The sequence below is a fragment of the Gadus morhua genome, chromosome 6 (genome assembly GCF_902167405.1).
Source record: "Gadus morhua chromosome 6, gadMor3.0, whole genome shotgun sequence".
Taxonomy (NCBI): Eukaryota; Metazoa; Chordata; class Actinopteri; order Gadiformes; family Gadidae; genus Gadus; species Gadus morhua.
In genome coordinates, this window is record NC_044053.1 from 8,843,601 (window position 1) to 8,864,799 (window position 21,199).

At 45.8% G+C, this 21,199-nt stretch overlaps 1 protein-coding gene across 4 annotated transcripts in view; it reads right to left on the reverse strand.

Annotated features, from left to right (window-relative positions):
- The window catches only part of LOC115545092 (netrin receptor UNC5C), a 159,126-nt gene that overhangs the window by 51,671 nt on the left and 86,256 nt on the right, over window positions 1-21,199 (reverse strand). For all 4 annotated transcript variants that reach the window (XM_030357904.1, XM_030357902.1, XM_030357901.1 and 1 more), the window contains exon 4: window positions 14,009-14,112. In XM_030357904.1, coding sequence (XP_030213764.1) covers window positions 14,009-14,112 — 104 coding nt within the window. The remainder of the gene's footprint in view (window positions 1-14,008; window positions 14,113-21,199) is intronic.

Genomic DNA, 21,199 nt, shown 5'->3' on the forward strand with positions numbered 1-21,199 from the left:
GAGAAGAAGAAAGAAAAGGAGAGGTGGAAAGAGCGGAGCAGAGGAGGGGAGGTTAGTAACTGGAAATAAATGAGGTCATGTGCTGCTGAGCGAAGTCTGCATCCTCGAAACACACACACACACACATACACACACACACACACACACACACACACACACAAACACACGAACACGCCATTACCTTTGAGACCGAACACAGGTGCAAATGCCTCACAGTGATCTATTAGACTCCCCCTCCCATGTCATCTCCCCCCCCCAATCTGCTCAGACAGAGAGGCAGGGGGGAGGGAGGAGGGAGGGAGGGAGGGAGAGAGAGGCATTGGATGCAGTGAAGGCCACGGTCAGAGCTGAATTTGTTCTTGTTCGCAGGTGCAGCACTTACTCCAACACACGCACGCACGCACGCACGCACGCACACACACACACACACACACACACACACACACACACACACACACACACACACACACACACACACACACACACACACACACACACACACACACACACACGGAAAGCTTAAAACCTATGCAGAAACCTTAAGCAGGTACAACATAGACAAAGGAACAATGGAAGTGGAGGAATACAAGGGGGACAAAGAGAGGGAATGCTGAGGGCGAAATAGATGTATTATTCCCTGCATCTCATTTGCATTTCTCCACATTCTGTCAACAATTAGGAGGACAGGGATAGTGTGAGGTGCAGGGGGGCTGTCAGAGATATATGGGGGCGATGTTGCAGGACTGAGGTGGACTCTAACACATGGGAAAGCATAATGTAGGAGGAGGAAAATACACACGGGGACCTAGCTAAGGCAAGGCAGAGGTGGAGATTGAAAAAAAAATGCAAAGGAAGGTAGGAACGAGAAAGGTGAGGCAGTGAATATTTGTCAAATTCGATGTGTCAGGACTCCAGCTGTGTGTGAGCTTGGTTGGATATGACATGTTTTTTTTGCCCCCTCACATTTTTCAATCACTGTCAATCTTTTCAAATGCATACATCCATTCACATCATCAATTTGATGTTGATGATTCATGCCCGGGAAATCGGCCCAGGCTATGAAGTCAATGAAGTATTACGGAGAGTATTGGTGAAATATTTTTAAAATGTATTACTCTTGTTATAGGACACAATTATTCCCCTGTGTGAGGAATGTCTTCAAGAGTTCCTCTGGCACCAATGAGCCAATGAAAACCCATTAGAATTTGAACATTTGGCCTCCATGCCCCCTCTTCCTTTTGAGGTTTAGTTTTAATGCTCCTCTCAAACTTTAAAGGGCCAGGTTATGGCCATAATGGACTGCTGCTTTTGCTGAGGGCACCAAAAATTGGTGGATGAGAATGAGGGGGACAAGGAGGAGTTATAAAAGGGAAGTGTGCCAGTGGAGGAGAATGCAGTGGCCTTGGATGAAAGCAGTGAAAGGGGAACGAGATTGGAGAAAGAAAGACAAGAAGTGGCCGTGTTTGAAGGTTTGACTTGACGTGAACCTCTATTGAGGCTGCAACACTGTCCACTATTTTCCGTTGAAATGTTCAATAGAGTAAGATGCCCCAGTGTAAAAGTTTAAGCTATGTAAATGTTTTGTCTTACATTCGATTGAGTTGGGGAATATAAAAAAAAACATTCATTGTCATGCTAGGAATTGGGGAAAAGGGAATATTTAAGGATTGGCAAATGTTTACATTTAAAATGCATACAGTGCTGCCTAGTTTATGCCTCTGGTTTGATCATGGGCAATGTGAAGCGAGAAAGAGCGAGAGAGAGAGAGAGAGAGAGAGAGAGAGAGAGAGAGAGAGAGAGAGAGAGAGAGAGAGAGAGAGAGAGAGAGAGAGAGAGAGAGAATTAAGTTTAGTAGTAACATTTAGTAATCACAGTATGTAGGTTCCTTAGACGGGAAAAATAACATGGCATGTTTCAGCTGTCAACAAATCGAGAGAGAGAGAGAGAGAGAGAGAGAGAGAGAGAGAGAGAGAGAGAGAGAGAGAGAGAGAGAGAGAGAGAGAGAGAGAGAGAGAGAGAGAGGAGCTGCTTTAAAATGTAAGGGCGAGACAATTGGGTCTGAAATCCTGGCGTAAAAAGGTCAGCCATACGGGAGATGTACGAGGTGCGGAAACGATGACAGAGGAGCCATGAGAAGAGGGAAGGGAGAAAACGAGGCCATACGGAATCTAGGAAACGAGCAACAAGGATTGATGAAATAAGGGTGGGCGTTCTGGGACAAGAACTGGGACGATAAACAAACACACGGCAAACGGAAAAATTAGCAGAACGCAAATGAAATCACATACAGACACAGTCGGAGAGCTGTGGGGGCTGCTGACGATGCATGCTGGGAAAATTGGCTCAGGCGGCTGTGAAAGACGGATGGCAGAACCCCGAAGCCGAGTGTTTTGGGGTGAAAAGGTGAGCCGAGTGTAGCGTAGACATTGGTGTGCTGGATGCCCACCATGTGGAATAACAGGCAAGTCCCCTCAGTGATCCTGGCATATCTGAGGAGACACCCCCCCCCCCCCCCCCCCCACCTTCCCCCATCCCTAGACACGCAATGACCCAGGAACAGCGTGAGACATCGCTGAATCAACACTGCCGTAATACTGCAGGGAACCGGCTCGCTCTGGAAAGTGCGACACTACAATGGCAAGAGAAGTGGCTCACTCAAATGTACTCGAGTACATTTGGTACATTTAGATGAGCTCCTGACAGGACAACTCCAGTGGCTGGGAAGAATGCTATTACTTTAAATGCACGCCTGGAAAAGGGGAGGAATGAGGATGTGATGTAAATGAGCCAAAGGTACACAGCCAACCCCATGCTGTTAAAGTTAAACAGCAAACAAGCGAGAGAAATATTTGGCAGAAATGTTCACTTCATGCATGTGTGTGTGTGTGTGTGTGTGTGTGTGTGTGTGTGTGTGTGTGTGTGTGTGTGTGTGTGTTTGTGTGTGTGTGTGTGTGTGTGTGTGTGTAAAGAGACTCTGTGTGTGTGTGTCTCTCTGTCTAAGCTGTTGGGTTCTGTGGTGTAGGAGTGTTGATGGCACTTCATAACGATAATCAATTCATAAGCGGAGCGGAGAGGAGTCGAGGCAGAGCCGGGCTGATTGGGGGCAGACAAATCCGTTTTAATTGACTCTCTAATGCTCTCTAGTGTTTTTGAAATCTGCCCACCCACCAATAAGATCAGCCTCACTTTATTAGCAGGGGTCAGTTGTTGACAGTTGTTAAAGACAAGGGCGGGCTTTATGTGGAGGGGATGGGGTTAGGACCCAGATATCGTGCAATTGGAGAGTTTATGACCTCATTTCCCGTCCTCCGCGAGATTGGTGAGGAAGCATATTAAAATCGAGTTTGATTATGGAGAGACTGAAGAGGAGTTGGGGTCACTGAAACCAGGACTGGGTGTGTACCTTGGAATGTCATTTGTTGTATGGGCACAGACATGTTTCAAAGGACCTGAGGGGTATTCCATCAAACAGGCTAAAGGCAAAGCCGGGCTTATTTCACTTAGCCTCGCTACTTTAAGCCGGAGTTGCGTTCCATTAACGTGACTTAAAGGAATCTCCACTAAGTAACCATGGCAATTTATGGCTATCAATTTAAGGCTATCTGTCAGGCTTATTTACTCAGTGTTTCAGAGAAGTCCATCTGTCGGAAACAAGTGAACCATCAGAAGGTTCCGCCAAGCCTAGTCCGCACGATTTTGTACTGAGGTACAAACAGCCATTATTTTCACTAAGGGTCTAAGATTAAATGATGCAAATAAAATGATAAAATGAATTGCTATATTTTGTTATCCAGGACATTTGTAGCCAAATATATGTATTCGATACAAATCATGAACCAGCAGTTGGGTTAGTGGTCTAGCATTAGCCCTGTAGTACAGGCGACCCTAGTTTGCGTCTTGAGTGCGTCATTGGATTCTTGGCGGTGGCTTATCTTTGTAATTCCCTTTATATCAGAGAAATTAGGCCTCACAATTGACTTTTTAGATAATAAATATGTCTTACATTATCCCTAGAATACAATTCTAACTTGATAGTGAGGCCTTTGTCACTATGACAAAGACACTGCTGCATGGGAAATTGTCAGCCACATCAGTTCCATTCAGGTGAGTTTGTCAGCAGGCAGCCGAGACCACCTCTGTTGAGATAAATACTATGGTTAGTCAGTTTAGTATATTCAAAGAAATGGAAACTAAAACGCATGAACAATTGTTTGATTCCAGTAATCCTACCTAAATGACTAAATGGTTGGGGATTGAACCCCGGACGACCGTGTGCAAGGACGACACATTACCTCAAGACTATCTCCCTGATGACGAGTAGTCAATATTACATTTATTTGTTACGCTTAATACTACTAATGCTTTCAAAAGATTGGTGATTTTATTGCCAGGCGGCCTCCCTGTTTTTATTAATAGTTACGGTGTTCCCTTTTGGAGTTATTATATGCTTGTACTCTTCATAGACCTCCACAAGCAGCTTCTGTTCGCCTCTGGAAAAGATCCTGCTCAGTCCTTTTCGGACGTTTGATCCATGATTCGACATTCACGATTCTGGGCTGGTTACATATCTCGTGAGCAGGCTTAATCCACGTTAACATAAGCCTGGTTTGAACTAACCTGAGCAAGGCGCGGCTGAACTGGGTTGATGGAATGGCTTCAGCCTCAAGTGTATGTTGCCGTTAGTTCTAACCAGGCTTAATCAACTAAGCGCCGCTTTCGTTAGTGACTTTGATGGAATACCCCTCTGGAAATGTTTGTAATTTGTAAACGATGGTGCGCATTTACAGAAGATAGCTATTAGATAGACTGTCGAAGGCTATGGCAGTGAAATAGCAACACTATTGTACACGTAAAAACAATTATTATGTGCTTTACTTAATATCGTTTACCGTGTGTTCTCTCCTTCAGATAATTTACTGTAACCAACACATAACAAAGAGATGGACCTTTGTGTTTGGGATAGATTGAGTCGTTCCTAGAGTACGTTGTCATGTATCTGGATGTGCCTGTTAGTGGAGGCCAGGCGTAGCACTAACGAGAGGCAGCAAATATAGACTACACTCTACTCGGCAGAAAGGTTAGTGCCTACATTTTGTTAGCAAACAGATGTTTCAGCTGACCAGTATAACATAAACACCCACCCTTAACTCAATAAGAAAACAAGAAGCTAAAAAATAAACCAGATTACACCCTGGGTGGTGTTTTTTCTTTACAGTATTCGGTTCACTCCGTTAATGGATTTCTGATTGTTGGGCTGAGAAAGGTGGCAGCTATATAATGTGCTGTCCGTTCAAGGCACATCTAAATTGTATATTTTACCATGAAAAGTTTGACGTTTGGTTATACATATATACATGAAGATTCATAAGAAAAAAAAACATCCGACACTATGACATGAGGTAAGGCAAACGACACTGTGGGGCCGGTGTACCGGTGGCTGCGAAAACTAACGTCAGCCTCAAACGCTCGAGTCAGGCTCTCTCTCTTGGTGTCAGAGAATGTGTTCATTCGTCCAGAACAACACCGCCGGGGCCACCAAGGGCAGGCCACAGGGTCCGCTGGTGTGTCCGCTGTGTGTGTGTGTGTGTGTGTGTGTGTGTGTGTGTGTGTGTGTGTGTGTGTGTGTGTGTGTGTGTGTGTGTGTGTGTGTGTGTGTGTGTGTTTGTGTGTGTGTGTGTGTGTGTGTGTGAGACGCCGCGAGATGTGGCCATCACTCGAACACTTTGCGTCAAGCTGTCAGGTACTTGAGAAATACGTTGGACAAAAAAAAAAAAATCACAAAGCGGAGACAGGCGGTAAGTGAAAGAGTGCGGGACGGAGATAGCGGGCAAAACAAGGAAGAAAAGAGGCACACACAGAGAATGGGGTTCTGTGCCACGCAGAGGAACAAAGCAGAACAGACACGAGGCGCACGTCACCGAAGTACTACATGAAGAATTGAAAAGAAAAAAGCCGAAGGGTCAAGCCATTTTCTCACGAGTACATTTAAGTCCCCTTTTATGCTGTTGCCAAACAGTCAAGTATAATGGGATAGGTGACGCGGGAAAAAAAAACGAAAAAACGAAAACAAAGGAAAAATGCCCTTCTTTTTCTCAAGAGTTTTCCCGAAAGCCTTTGAAAAAGCAATGAAAGGAGAAGGCGAAAGACTCATGGTTCTGAGACATTTGGGAAGAGGGGGGGAGGGGTGGTGAGGGTGGTGGGGGAAGAGGCGGTACGCCCCTCAATCATTATCGTCTACCCACAGACTCCTGAGCCGAGGAGCCACTCAAGCGTTTATGCAGCACAAAGGAGAACGCAAACCCCTTCATTTCAAAAGAATCATCCCCCTCGAACCACAGGAAGCAACCAAAATACATATCATCTTCTGCTTCCTCACTTCCTGTCCTCTCTGGGAAGAAGAACGCTAGCAGGATCAATTGTCGGTTGGGGAACGAAAAAAGGCAAAAGAAAACGACAATAAAGCAAAAGACCGCAGCTACGCTTACATCTATGGTAGAGGACTTGATTGATGGTTTCCCTAAACGGCCTTGCATAAGGAGTACATGTGAAAACCAATGGGTGAAGTCACTTTGAGGAGTGAAATCACAGAGAGGAAAGCTAAGATGTTTTTTTGTTTTTTTTGTCAGCATGCCAAGGTAAACGTCTGGAGAGCGAGCGGGATGGGAAGCCACCTCAACGAGGTACAGAAGAAGCAAGATGAACACAGAGAGAGGGAGAGAGAGAGACACACAAACACAGAGAAAGAGTGAGTGTGATGAGTGTGATGGATAAAGACATACATAGTGCTTAAGATAAAGTGAAATATGGAGAGAGTGAATGAGTGGTTGAAAGGGAGAGAGAAAGGGAGAGCAAGAGGAGTGTGTGAAAGAAAGGATGACAAGATTAATGGAGAATAGATAGAGCGAGTCAGAAAGAGTAATCAGAATTAATTGATTGGTTTTAATAAGGCAAAGACACAGATCTAAATATTTGTAGTGTGCATGGCCGAGTCTCTGAACATAGGAAAGAATGTGTTGCCCCAATGTGTGCGTGTGTGTATGTGTGTGTGTGTGTGTGTGTGTGTGTGTGTGTGTGTGTGTGTGTGTGTTTTTGTGGGTATGTGCGTGTGGGTGCATGGGCACTTTTACACAATAGGATGTGAGTCAACATCCCATTAGGGAATGATCATAATAATCTCTACCGCTATCCCGAACGGCCGACCGAACACATCCACAATCAAAACAATAGACAACAAAAGCTAATTTTCCTCCCATTTGTAAATGCCTCTGCAGTGATCGGCTGCCAGCACATTATTTCCACAACCATTCCAATAATAATTCCCAGAGACTCCATGAATCCAAAACAGATGGGTTTAAAAAAGAGAAGAAACAATTGCTGACTAATCTGCGGATTATGGATATGATTTGTGACAGAGATGGGAGATCAAGGTAGAGTGCGAGGGGAGATGACTGTTCTATCCGAAAGAGGATTAGGCGGGAGATCTATTTGGAAAGGTGCACTGCACAAATAGTTTGGTGGTCATTGTGCACAGGCACGGACGGCACACCGAGAGAGTCCACGCCTGCTACATTCTGCGGTGGGCCGCTGGAGGATGATCGAGGAAGACCAGAGCTCTCGTGGAGACGCACGGGCGAGCCGGTCGAACTCTGTTTGCAGGATGCGTCCGCTCCCTGCAGTAAGTAGTATTAGGTTTCCTTCAATCAGACATCCGTTCAGAACCACACAGATTACCTCCAGCAAAACAAAACGATTTCTTCCTCGTTTTTAGTTTCCTTTTGGCTTTGATAAAAACAGCACAGCACTAGTATGGTGCTTAAAAGCACCGGAAGGAGGGTTAGGGTTAGGAGTTTACACAGGGGGCCGAAAGCAAAACTAATCCGAGGGAGGAATCAACGAGGACTTTATGAACCCGCACTTATATCAACACACTGGTTGTTTCACCAAGATGCTCCTTAGCGAGGGAGCATATCCTTGAGAAGAACTCCTACATTGTATTTGCTTAGAAAACCCTTTCATTTCGTGCCTTAATTTGGCTAAACGTACAATAGTTCAGCGATGGCTCTCTGCCTGCATCATTACAAAATAACTGCCCCAACTAGTCACCAGAAAGACGAGGCATTCTCAAAAGACGGGAGACAATAACAACCGTATCCGGCGCAGTGTTCTGTTGTTGTTATTCTCCCCCCGCCCCCACCTACACTAAAGAAGAACAGAACACTGTTCTGCTAACAGGACGGTGCTTAAAAAGCCCACATGAAACACTCACATCTGCTATGTATGAGCAAACCAAGGACAAGGCTTTGTCATATTCCCGGTGCATCGCAGCACACTGTACTTTAATCCAACCTGTCAGTCCCACTGTGTATTGGAGGCATTTCACCACCACAGATGTCACAACCCCCAGAGAGGCTTCGCTACTAATTGCATGACATGTTAAAGGCAGTAACTGCAGGGAGTTTTTATCGGGGCAGTGTGTGCGTCGACAACAAACACACACACACACACACACACACACACACACACACACACACACACACACACACACACACACACACACACACACACACACAAATATGAACACACAAACACATAAACATGAAAAGACAGACACACACACATTCACACTCAAACAGGCACACACACTATTGGACGGCCTGAATGTATGTATCGGAGTGGGGTTGCCGGTAGTGTTGTGCTCACACTGGGGTGCTGATGAGTTGTGACAGGCAAGTCGGCCATCATCTGAATCACATGCCGTGAACAGCCACGGAAGACCACCATGCCCACACCCAGAGACTGCCTGGGCTAAAATTGTGTTAGCAGAACTATGAACTGACACAAACATACACACATATGTATAAATGGATATGGGGCCAATTAAAAACAAGCGGGCAGAAAACGGTATAATATATAAAGAAATATCTATCGATATAAATATATTCCATGTTGACGTGGAATATGTCGGAAATCCCTTTTCAACGGATGAAGAGTCACACAGATGTAAAACAATGTTTTCACACTGGTTTTCGCACAGTCAATCATTGAAAAAGACACTGTGAGGGAGGTGGGTGTGTAGGTGTAGGTGTGTGTGTGTGTGTGCGTGCGTGCGCGCGCGCGTGTGTGCGTGTGTGTGCGTGTGTGCGTGTGTGTGTGTGAGTCTGTGTTAGAGATTTCTGGCTTGACAGCCACACCAGCTGGAAGGAAATCCCTGCTCCTATCCTGCATGCTTGTCGCTGCCACAAACTCCTAATATCTCCAATATTTTGACGCCAAAGTCCCCATTACACAGCGGCACATGTTATTAAATATTTACAGGAGAGAGGGACTTACACAGAGAGTGGAATTTCAGCAATCCTTCAATCTGATTTCTCTCAATTACTAGCTTTAAATAGATAGTGCTTTGTGATGCGTAAGAAATTAACAATATTACAGGTTTAAGCTCCCTGTTAACTCTCTAAAATATTTACAGTGACATGCATTCTGAAACTCACATAGATAATAAGAAGCAGTTGTCTGAAATTCAGTGTTCATTCAGGGTATAAATATAGAGGTTCAGACTGTGGATTGAGTGGTTTAAAATGTGACAGGAACTTGGACTACATGGACAGACACATACATAGATGTCCGGGCTGTTTGGCTGTGTTTGCGTGTGTGTGTGCGTCGGTGTGTGCGTCTGTGTGTGTGTGTGTGTGTGTGTGTGTCTGTGTGTGTGTGTGTGTGTGTGTGTGTGTGTGTGTGTGTGTGTGTGTGTGTGTGTGTGTTCTTGTGTGTGTATGTGTGTGTGTGTGTGTGTGTGTGTGTGTGTGTGTGTGTGTGTGTGTGTGTGTGTGTGTGTGTGTGTGTGTGTGTGTGTGTGTGTTCTTGTGTGTGTATGTGTGTGTGTGTGTGTGTGTGTGTGTGTGTGTGTGTGTGTGTGTGTGTGTGTGTGTGTGTGTGTGTGTGTGTGTGTGTGCGTGTGTGTGTGTGTGTAGGTGGGCTGGGAGGAAGCTGTCACCACATGTGTTTATTTCGAACCAGTTGGGGAAATCACTCACCCACTCAGACAGAACTCACACACACACAGACACACGTATTCCCACAAACAAACACACCCCCCCACACACACACACACACACACACACACACACACACACACACACACACACACACACACACACACACACACACACACACACACACACACACACAAGTCGAGAGGTGAGGTCTATTGGCTTGTTCTTGCCTTTGGGTCTTTTTAGCTCTTATAGTTTAGAGAGAACATCAATCATTGTGTCATGTGCTCTCATCCTTTCGTGGCACAGACATCTAATTAAGTACTGCACTCCACGTGGAATCCAGCCACACATTACCACTATATGGTGGCACATATCTAGAAGCCACGGCTTCGGCAAGATGTTTCTTCATCATATGCGTGCGACTGTGAAAAAAACACAGTCGCACGCATATGATGACCCAAAGCACACTGCCATGTCGGGGGAGATGCAAAACAATGATTTGCCCTATTCAAGTCAATAATGGACATGAGTCCCATACAAAGCGTGCGGAACAAAAAACACAGCCCCGCCCGATCCCCCACATCGTGTGAGAAGCTCCGGTAGAACATCACAAACTTCCCTCTCTGTGTTGCGCAACGAAATATGAGCAGAAATCGCACTAGGCTTAAAAAGCGAACATTTCCTATTGGAGCCGAAGACGCCGCGTTGCGCTGAGATCATGGTCTCCAGACCGGCCGTCTTCATCCAGCGAACTTTTACCGTTGAAGCCGTTGGCTTTCCGTGAGCTTTGGAGAGGCTTTCCGTCAGAGTTTAAAGAGATTTGGCATCCCTTCAGGCTTTTCCGAGCTTCTCCACATGTGGCGGAGAAAGCCCCGGATTCAAGGAGACGAGTCAATCTGCCCGGGAGTGTTCTGATGACCACAGCAATTCTTTATAAGACGGTTTATATAGAAATATATATATATATATATATATATATATATATATATATATATATATATATATATATATATATATATATATGTCTTTGAGTATGGCTTGACCTTCAGGAGGTCACGACGAGTGAGTTGAGCTGCAGTTGCAAGCGATGACTGGACACTGTGTTTGTGTGTGCGCGTGTGTGTGTCTGTGTGTGTGTTGTGCGCGTGTGCGTCCGAAGACATGCAGTGTTTCGATGCGGCCTGCTGTAGGGCACGTGACGCATGCCCAGCATAGCATGAGCCTCAGCGTCGGCGCGTGGCGTATTACATTTCAGGGCAGCCGACCCATCACACTGGCGACTTCACAACATTCATCTGGGCCAAACCGCTGCAGCTGCTAATATTAGCCCGGTTCGGAAGTGGGGGGGGGGGGGGGGGGGGGGGGGGCGCAAGGGCCGAGCCCCTAACCCAGCAGAGAGCTGCCCGTCACGGGGGAGAGCGAAAGGGATGACCGTACGTCGTGTGTTTGTGTGTGTGTGTGTGTGTGTGTGTGTGTGGATGACAGAAAGGACGTTTGTGATAAGAGAACACAAAAGGAAAGGAAAGGAAAAAATGTCAGGGGCGATATGAGAGCGAGGTCGGCGCACGAGTCAGAGGTTGTGAGCAGGTTTTTAAACTCACAGGGCCCATAATGAGCTCTCCGGCAGACAGAGGACAGACCAATCCATTTGGTCGGCCTGAAATCCCATTATGACACCACCGCCAAAGAATAGAGGGAGAGGATAAAGCCCATTGGGAAGGATAGTGATGCACTGGAGTGTGTGTGTGTGTGTGTGTGTGTGTGTGTGTGTGTGTGTGTGTGTGTGTGTGTGTGTGTGTGTGTGTGTGTGTGTGTGTGTGTGTGTGTGTGTTCGTGTGAGGAAGCTTGTCTGTGCGTGAACATTTTATGTGGGCCTGTATTTTCCATCGGTATGTGTATGAGTGTGCGTGGGGGGTTTATGTGTGAGTGTGTGTGTGTGCACAGTGTCAGAAAATGAAATCTAAGGGAACTGATGAAGAATCAGAGGTGGCTCTGGGTCCAATATGTCATATGCTGCGTGTGCCCATGTTGTGTATTAGGAAAATAAAATATGTGTTTTCCTCGAAAGGTCACCGAAGTCTGTGTGCCTGTGTGTGTTACTGTGTGTGTGACTGTGTGTGTACTGTGTGTGTATGTGTGTGTGTGTGTGTGTGTGTGTGTGTGTGTGTGTGTGTGTGTGTGTCTGTAAAACAACTGTGTATGTGTGTGTGTGTGCTTGTGTGTGTGTCCCTTTGTTTTTGCGTGTGAAGTAACAGTTCCTCGCCAGTAAACTTGCCCTCAAAGTGATGACACAAAGTCGTTTTTATACCTCTGTTCATTCATTTGGGGACCAATATATTCCTATAAATAAAACCTCACAAGTCGACAGAAAGATCTGCGATGATCTCTGGGCTCAGTGTTTTTCACCCTTCAATTAATGCTGGTTCTCTCTCTTTGTATACGTCGACGTCCTTTGTCTTCCTCTCTGTAGCCCGCTCATTACCTATCCATTATCCGTCCACCTATCCATGTCTGTCTGGGAAGCGGTGGAGTTCCAGTAAAGAGATGGCTATACCCCGAAGAATGAGGCGTGTGCGTGCGTGCGTGCGTGCGTGCGTGCGTGCGTGCGTGCGTGCGTGCGTGCGTGCGTGCGTGCGTGCGTGCGTGCGTGCGTGCGTGCGTGCGTGCGCGCGCGCGTGCGTGCGTGAGCCACGGCGTCTCTACTAGCACCGACTTCACCTTGGCTCCCCTCGGCTTCCCATTGTGGTCCACTCAACAAAATAAGATTCTGTTATGGTTTCATGCGGCGACGGACGAAAACGTACACCAGTATATTGAAGAAAAAACAACAACCACAACCTCAATTCCATCCGGTCTCATGGTCAGTTCAGCTCAACCCCCTCTGGGGTATAACGGGTCGGAGAAGTCACTCAAACACACTGGAGGGGATTATGACCGCTGGACGGATCCCATCCCAGCTACCGCTGCATTCACGACCCAGTACCATAAGACGCCCTCCTCAGCTGCTATTTCAAATCAATCCGTCCAATGTCAAATGTGTATGATTGGGTTACGCATCACGGGCCCTTGGGGTGCGTGGGTGCGGCCGTTCCAACCTGCACCTGTTCCCATGCTAATCTCCATGACGAGGACACCACGAGCGGGTCTCTTGTTCAGCATGAGCCGGCGTCAAAAGACATATTTTTAGAACATAAAGGAAGTTATTACGGATTTTGTTGGTGCACTCTTTCCCTTTTCGATTCAACTTAACTTCAACAGCTTTCAAGCGGATGTCACTCATAATAGCATTAAGGGCTACATGATCTTCAGAAACGCTCAGACGGACAAAGAAAGCGTCAGCAGGAAACCAACTGCAATTGCTGTAATACGATTGGGAAGCAACCGCCACCACTGTGAACTATGCCGGTATCCACTTAGCCAACCTTTAAAATAATCAAAGCCTCCCATCTCCTCAGCCATCACCGCATCTGATTTCATAACAGGATAAACACACAATTCTCCAAGAAAGCTGTTTTAATGCATAAATGAAAAACAAAAAGGCTTGTACTTTTGAAAAATTGCAAACAGCTGTGACGGTTCACGGTCGCACAGCAAACAGATTTGATCGGGGAACATGCCCCGCTGCGAGGTGTCTTTGATTCGCTGGATTGCCGTTGACTGCGGGCAAAGCGTGTTTGATCTCTACACCTTCTGATGGCGAGTTTGATTATTTCCATTTCCAGACACTTGATCTTGTCTCCATTTCATCACTCCGTTCCCCTTTGATCCTGTGTCTGGGGCAGTTTGTGTGTGTGTGTGTGTGTGTGTGTGTGTCTGTGTGTGTGTGTGTGTGTGTGTGTGTGTGTGTGTGTGTGTGTGTGTGTGTGTGTGTGTGTGTGTGTGTGTGTGTGTGTGTGTGTGTGTATGCGTGCGCGTATGTGTGTGTGTGTGTGTGTGTTTTGCTCAAGTGTGCATGAGAGCATTTGAATGTGTGTGTGTGTGCGTGTGTGTGTGTGTGTGTGTGTGTGCCATACCTCGGCGGCGGGGATGCCCTCTGGGGGCCGACACTGTAACAGCACCTCCTGGTCCAGAGACACCTCCTTCCCCAGCGGCTCCTGCTCAAAAGACTTCTTCAGGTCTAGAGGAGAGGAAGGACAGAGGAGAGACCCAGGGCCCCTTTAGGGTTTGATATCTACGTCGTCTGTAACGCGTGGGGTTGAACGTGTGGGTGTCGCATATCTCAGAGAGTGAATAACACAAATGTTCGAGACAACGCCCCATTGAGATTCAGTGAGTTAGAGAGAGCGAGAGATGGAGACAGACAGCAAGAGAGAGTGACAGCGAGAGGCAAAGATAGCGACACAGAGAGGGAGGGACTGAGAGAGACAGAGAAAGTGAGAGACTGAGAGGCTGAGGGACTCAGAGACACAGAGAGACGGAGACATTAGAGAATTAAGAGAGAAGGCAGGAAACAATCAGCCATTTCGAGCGGCGATTTTAGAGATTTGTGCCCTCGTGTATATTTATGTTCACCATGCATACCACTCTGGAAGAAAATGCTACCCTCATCTGTGAAGTGACAATGACACAGTAATTATGGTAGTTTGTGGTAAAAGTCAGTCATGCATTGACTGGCTCCAGCCATTCCCCTGTCAGTCCTGAAATGTACACAACACGGAAAAACACTTAGCTTTATATTCTTAACTGCTGACTAATGCTTCCACTCTGCAACACTCACCCCGCCTTAAACCACAAAATCAAATCAAAGAAAAACACACACACACACCCACATACACACAAAATTCCGCACATACACACATACATCCCCAGAAGCAGGTACCATAACCTTAACTAGGTGCTTTTGCTGGTGTGCGAAACAACCAGTGCATGGTTGCGTTCTAGCCTCATGCTCCCTTGCACGACAGTACACACTGCCTACAAGTGGCTGCACAAAGACTGCCTGCTGACGGGGGCCAAAGACAACACACCATCCCCTGCTAATGGTGGGCAAGCTGTGATAAATGGCCGCATTCCAAAGCCCAAATGAACACACTGCCATTTCTTCCCATGTCTTCCATTTTCTTATCCACTAGGAAGAGTGATCATCAATTACTTAGAAGGGGGAGATGGAAGGGGCGACATAGAGAGAGGGTCAACGCTGTGTGTAACCTGGACTATGGCTGACCAATGTTGAGCACATAAGCTATATTCTAGCGGATAGAGCTAGACGGCTTCAGAGTTTTTATTGCGCCGGTGTCTAACCTTTCTTTATGAGTTGATGTTGTTTCATTGCTTTTGCTCGGCGCTTACGTTGTCATTGGCTTTGTCCCGCTGGATTCTGTCATATATCGAAGGATAGTCAACAGAACCGACATCTTTGGTTTCTACAACTATGTCACACTTTCCCCATCCGCTCCCTGTTTATTACCGCCACTGCCTCCACCGTGTTTGCGTCTCGTCTCTGACCCCTAGCTGACAGACATCCACAGAGAGTTCCTCAGCATACCGACACACGCGCAGGAACACACACATACACACACACACACACACACAAGTAGACACAAGCACACACTGTATTTATAAGTGTCCTTGCCGCGGCAGCTGAGCCCGACAGATGTGAAAATCATTAGAGAGCCCCAGAAAAGGGCCATAAAACAATGTGTAACCTTAGAGGGGTGTCGTGATGGCGGTGGGTGGAGGAGGGGGGCTGAGTAGGTAGCTTTATTTATGGATCTGATGTGCGCCTCCAAGGGTTTCACGAGAAGAACATATGCATGAGGAGGACTGGAGTAGGAGAGAGGACAGAGGAGAGAGGAGAAGAAGAAGAAGAAGAAGAAGAAGAAGAAGAAGAAGAAGAAGAAGAAGAAGAAGAAGAAGAAGAAGAAGGAGAAGAACAAGAACAAGGAGAAGAGGAAGAAGAAGAACAGGTAGAGGAAGCACAAGAACAGAAACAGGAAGAACAAGAACAAGAGGAGGAAGAAGTAGGAAGAGTATGAGGGAATAAAAGTGACCTAGAAATATAAACGTAGAATGTAACTGAAGACATAATAATTATAATGATAAAAAAAACACTGGCCAAAACAGCTGTCCTTTTTGTATGGATGTGGTTCACAGCCTGAGGTTCAAGCAGACTTCAAGTTGTGGCTCATGGTTGCACAAATGGCATCTTATTGATGTACGAATTATGCTTATATTGTGTAGAGTGTGTGTACTGAGTGTACTGCCTGTGTCCTTGTGTTCAATTGCTATCATCCCCAGGTCCCCAGGTGTATCACAAAACACCTGATCCAGCAAAAACAGTAAATATGGGACACACACACACGCACACGCACACTCAAAACACACAGTAGATGGATAGTATCTTCCTGTGCTGAACCTGTTGATTGATCAAAGTCTGTACATGGGCTCTTTCTCATCAGCATAGACACCTTGCAGGAACAGGATAAGGCAGGCAAGGTGAGACAAGGTGAATAAGAGAGAAGGAGATGAGGAATGCACAGAGTGTTCTCCAGCATAGAGGAGCAATGAGACTATCAACAGTGATATGGTATGGTCAGCATGTATCAATTGCAGACATTATACTGGGTAGCTGTTGCTAGAGGTGGCTTTGATTGGTTGGAATTATTATTTATAATTCTCTAGGTCCTGCTGTGTAGCCAAAGAGCCACTACAAAATCGTCATAATAACTTTCTTCTAACACAAAACCCAAACATAGCTAACCTCAATTATCATTATTGTGGCCAAGATCACCACTAGTAAATTCAACACAGAGAACCCCAGTCAATCAAAACATGCAAGGCGGATATTAAAGAAATCTATAAATGTGGATAAGAAAGGTGGTAAAAATAAAAAGGAAAACACACCATGCGAGGTTCTTTGTACGGAAAAACTGCATGTACATTTCCCAACATCTTCTTGCCGTTATCACTACGCCGTCTACATCAAGCCATTCCCCACTAGCACTTGCCTCCGCCGCTGCCAGCGAGTCCTATAACATTCATCATCTCTATTCATCTCCCTGCCGCACGGCCGCCCATCCATCAACCGCAGAATCCCAGCCATCAATCTGGCTTCGGTAGCTGTCCCCTTTATCAAGCCACCGATCTCATTCAAAAAGACAAGACGCTGATAGGATGTGTCTGGTTTACACAAAAGCAGAGGGGAAAAAAAACCGCATAATAATAACACGCGTGTGAAAAAGATAGCCACGCTGGCCTTGTAATAGCGGCTGGTGTTGACAAGTGTGACAAGCTGTTTTACTCCTCTCCCTCCTCGTTCTGGGCGATCCCATACTTCCCTGTAGTGTATTATAATCAAAGCTACCTTTTGAATGTAGAATGAGGTGTACTTATATGATGAAGGTGTGTCTGTCTCCGGTAACGTAGCTGAATGAGGAGGCGCGGATGTTTTTCTCGCGGCTGAGGAGTGGCTCCCTAATGCGGTTTATCCCTTTGGGAGGGCGGCAGCCAGAACATAGCATGATGCTTCATTATGGAAGTAATCACCCAAAGCCTTAGCCCTAAATCCACCACCTGGCTACCCCCACACACACGTTAAAACACTCAAACACACACACCCCCACACACAAATCTTGAGAGACATGTATTCCTAGACAGCGTAATGTAGAGAGAAACATCACTTAGAAGACAGAACTAGAAACACATGAAAGACGGAGGGAGAGAGAGTGAGAGAAACAGAGAAGGACACAGAGAGAGACAGAGAGACAGAGACAGATGGAGACAGAGAGAAACAGACAGAGATAGAGATAGAGATAGAGACAGACAGAGAAACAGAAAGAGACAGAGAAAGAGCGAGGGAGAGAAACAGAGAGAGACAGAGAAAAAGAGAGAGACAGAGACAGATAGACAGCGACAATGAGAGACAGAGACAGAGAGAAAGAGAGAGACAGAGACAGAGACAGAGACAGAGAGACAGAGACAGTGACAAAGACAGAGACAGAGGGAAAGAGAGAGACAGAGACAGAGACAGAGAGACAGCAACAGCGACAGCGAGAGACAGAGACAGAGAAAGAAAGAAAGAGACAGAGCTAGAGGAGAGAGTGATATTGGAGAGAGCCTATTCACTTGTCCCCTGCCAACCAATGGGAGGGAGCGATTCCTGCCAGTTATTAGTGCAGGACTGAGAGTCAATTTCCATAAAGATTGAGAATGAAATTAAGGAAGATTAAAGTAAATTGCTCAAGGGATGAATAGAAAAAACACACTGCTCATCATGGGAGACCATAACGATGCTGCTGGTGCCTGCCGTTTGCCGTTATGAGCAGCTGAGTGTGTGTTTGTGTGTGTGTGTGTGTGTGTGTGTGTGTGTGTGTGTGTGTGTGTGTGTGTGTGTGTGTGTGTGTGTGTGTGTGTGTGTGTGTGTGTGTGTGTGTGTGTGTGTGTGTGTGTGTGCGTCTGTGTGTGTCTTTGCGGGTGGGCATGTGTGACAGTAATACAGAGAGACAGAACATGGTCTTGTATTAATGAGAGGATGTTTGCCTGGGATTATGTTTTTGAAACTGCTTATGTGTGTTCAGCTGTATTTCAGGGACTGACAAAGGGTAAATTAATATGAACATAAATGTGTGTTTGTATGTGTGTGTGTGTGTGTGTGTGTGTGTGTGTGTGTGTGTGTGTGTGTGTGTGTGTGTGTGTGCGTGTGCGTGTGCGTGTGTGCGTGTGTCACTGTGCATGGGAACCACTCACATGTGGGTAAATAAGCAATTGAAGGAAATGCAAGATAAGCCGTGAGTACAGCTGTTCCACAACAACTCAATCAGCACAAAATGCAAACCATCAGCTCGAAGTAAAACAAAGCTATTAACGTCTGTTAGACCTAAAGTGAAACTCTAAAGTGTGCATGTAAGCATCCAACAACAAGACTTTAGACCAAAGAGTTTGTTTCACAATGTGACATATAACATTGCGTGGCAAGTCATTCTCTCTTTATCTCTCACAGCAACGCGGCATCCATAAAGTATCGGACAGCATTCCCAAGAAACACACACCAATTCCTGGTGCTAACCTTTTAATTCCAAAATCGACCGTATTGACCAGCCCACATCCCCCCCTACAGCCCACCTCTCCCGCCCTATTGGCATCTTCTGCTGTGATTCAAATGCATTGTGTCAGCCAGGAAGAGCTGAGAAAAGTGTGTACTTGTTTTATCTCTTCGCTACAACAACAACATACTGTAACTCTTTTTGTTCCCCCATTCTTTTCATTGAAACAATCATACGATCCATTATTCTCTCTCTCCCTCTCCCTCCCTCTCCCCCTCTCCCCCCCTCTCCCCCTCTCCCCCTCTCTCCCTCTCTCTCTCTCTCTCTCTCTCTCTCTCTCTCTCTCTCTCTCTCTCTCTCTCTCTCTCCCCCTCTCCCTCCCTGGTCCAAAGTGTCTTGTGCTGCCCAAATTAAGCAAACAAACTGTCATTATGTCGCTGGTTGAGTTTGACGCTTAAGGCGTATCTACATAAGCACATTTTCTCCACAATTAACCCAAATGGGTATCTCTGCATGCAGGCAACCCGTGCCAAGGCATTGCTGTTGCCACTTGTAATAAAAAGTAAATTGAGAAGCTTGAGAAAATGACTTGAAAAATACCCTCCTTTAGTCTCTACGACCAGATGGCTGAAATGAACTTTCTTTCTCAATGGCGTGTAACAATGAATGCAATTCTGGTTAATAATTTTCATAACTTTACCGTTATTGTGAACACTCAAATTAGTCAATTATAAGTCACTGATGATTATAATTAATAACGGAGTACTGGAATACTATCCGCCGGTTGTTTACATGCATGTAAACGCAGTTCAAATTGCAACCATTTCTCATTTTACATTCCCTGGAAGGTTAACCTTTAAAATTAGGACATTTTGACCAGATAGTTAACAGCAGTAAGCAGTTCTAATTAGGTTGTTGTTGCAGGTCAGCATCAGGCCAGGCTCTAAACAAGCTCCAAGAATGTATTTACTCAATTACAGACATACAAGGCATAACGTAATGTCATATATCATCAGCAGAATCTTCAACTCCTAAACAGTGCCACTAAAATGGTATTTCCCATACCAGCAGCATAAATACACAAGCCTACCATGCTGCTCATTATTGCTGTAGTACTTCTCGTCCCCAGTTGCAATTAATTTCCTAATGTCACATCCACACTCAAATCGATAACCGCTCCGCTTGTGTACAGCTCCCCCTGTTGCATGCCTCTGAGCATGTTCTAATCAATGCGGAGCATCCATCCCGGGGACTCTACAGGGGAAAAAAGCCTCTGCAACTAGCTAAAAGGTATAGAAACCGTCTTACCATCACCCGTCAGTGTGATTGCATAGGGAGGCATAGGTGGTTTTCTTTAACGGACGTTTCTTTGGGCTACATCCAAGCTACACACTACACTGTTTGTGATTTGAACACAAACCCCAACTGCTTATCTGCTGCATCAAACCATCAACAGCCAACGTTCTAGGATCAACAGCAAAGAAGAGACCTAATACATCAGATCCTGTGCTTTTCAGCATGAAAGCTTTTGGGTGAAAACTAACATAAACCATAGAGTGAAACATAACCGAAAACTGAAACGTCGAGATGTCTTTTAATGTGTTGAGAAGATGTTGGGGGAAGGCTGGGAGGACAGGAAGAAGTAGGAATATTTAGATATACTTCATCGTCACGGTTACTGAAATTTATGGAACCTGCCTTGTCAAGAGATTTCTACACGGTTGAGGCGTAGCTTGTCTGTTCCACATTTTCCCAAGAAAAACATTGAAATAACTCACTTAGAAATGACCACATATCTGTTGATAGTATGACATAAAATACATGTTATAGTGATATCCTACATGGCACAGTTTCATAACTAACGGTATGCCATTGTTTATTCATGGGTGACGCAAGGCCTCTGGTTTAACACTTGGTCTTCACACTTCGGCACTTAAGCTAAAGCCTCGTTGGATAGGTCTTTCACATCTGGGGAAAAGATCAGCAGCCTGCCTACCAGGGTGAGGCTTGACCACACACACACACACACACACTCCTATATATTATCTGTCTGTCTCACGCGCACAGACACATCCCTATATACTCTGTCTCTCACACTATAACCTCATCACACACATATACATTATCCACTCATCACACACACACACACACACACACACACACACACACACACACACACACACACACACACACACACACACACACACACACACACACACACAC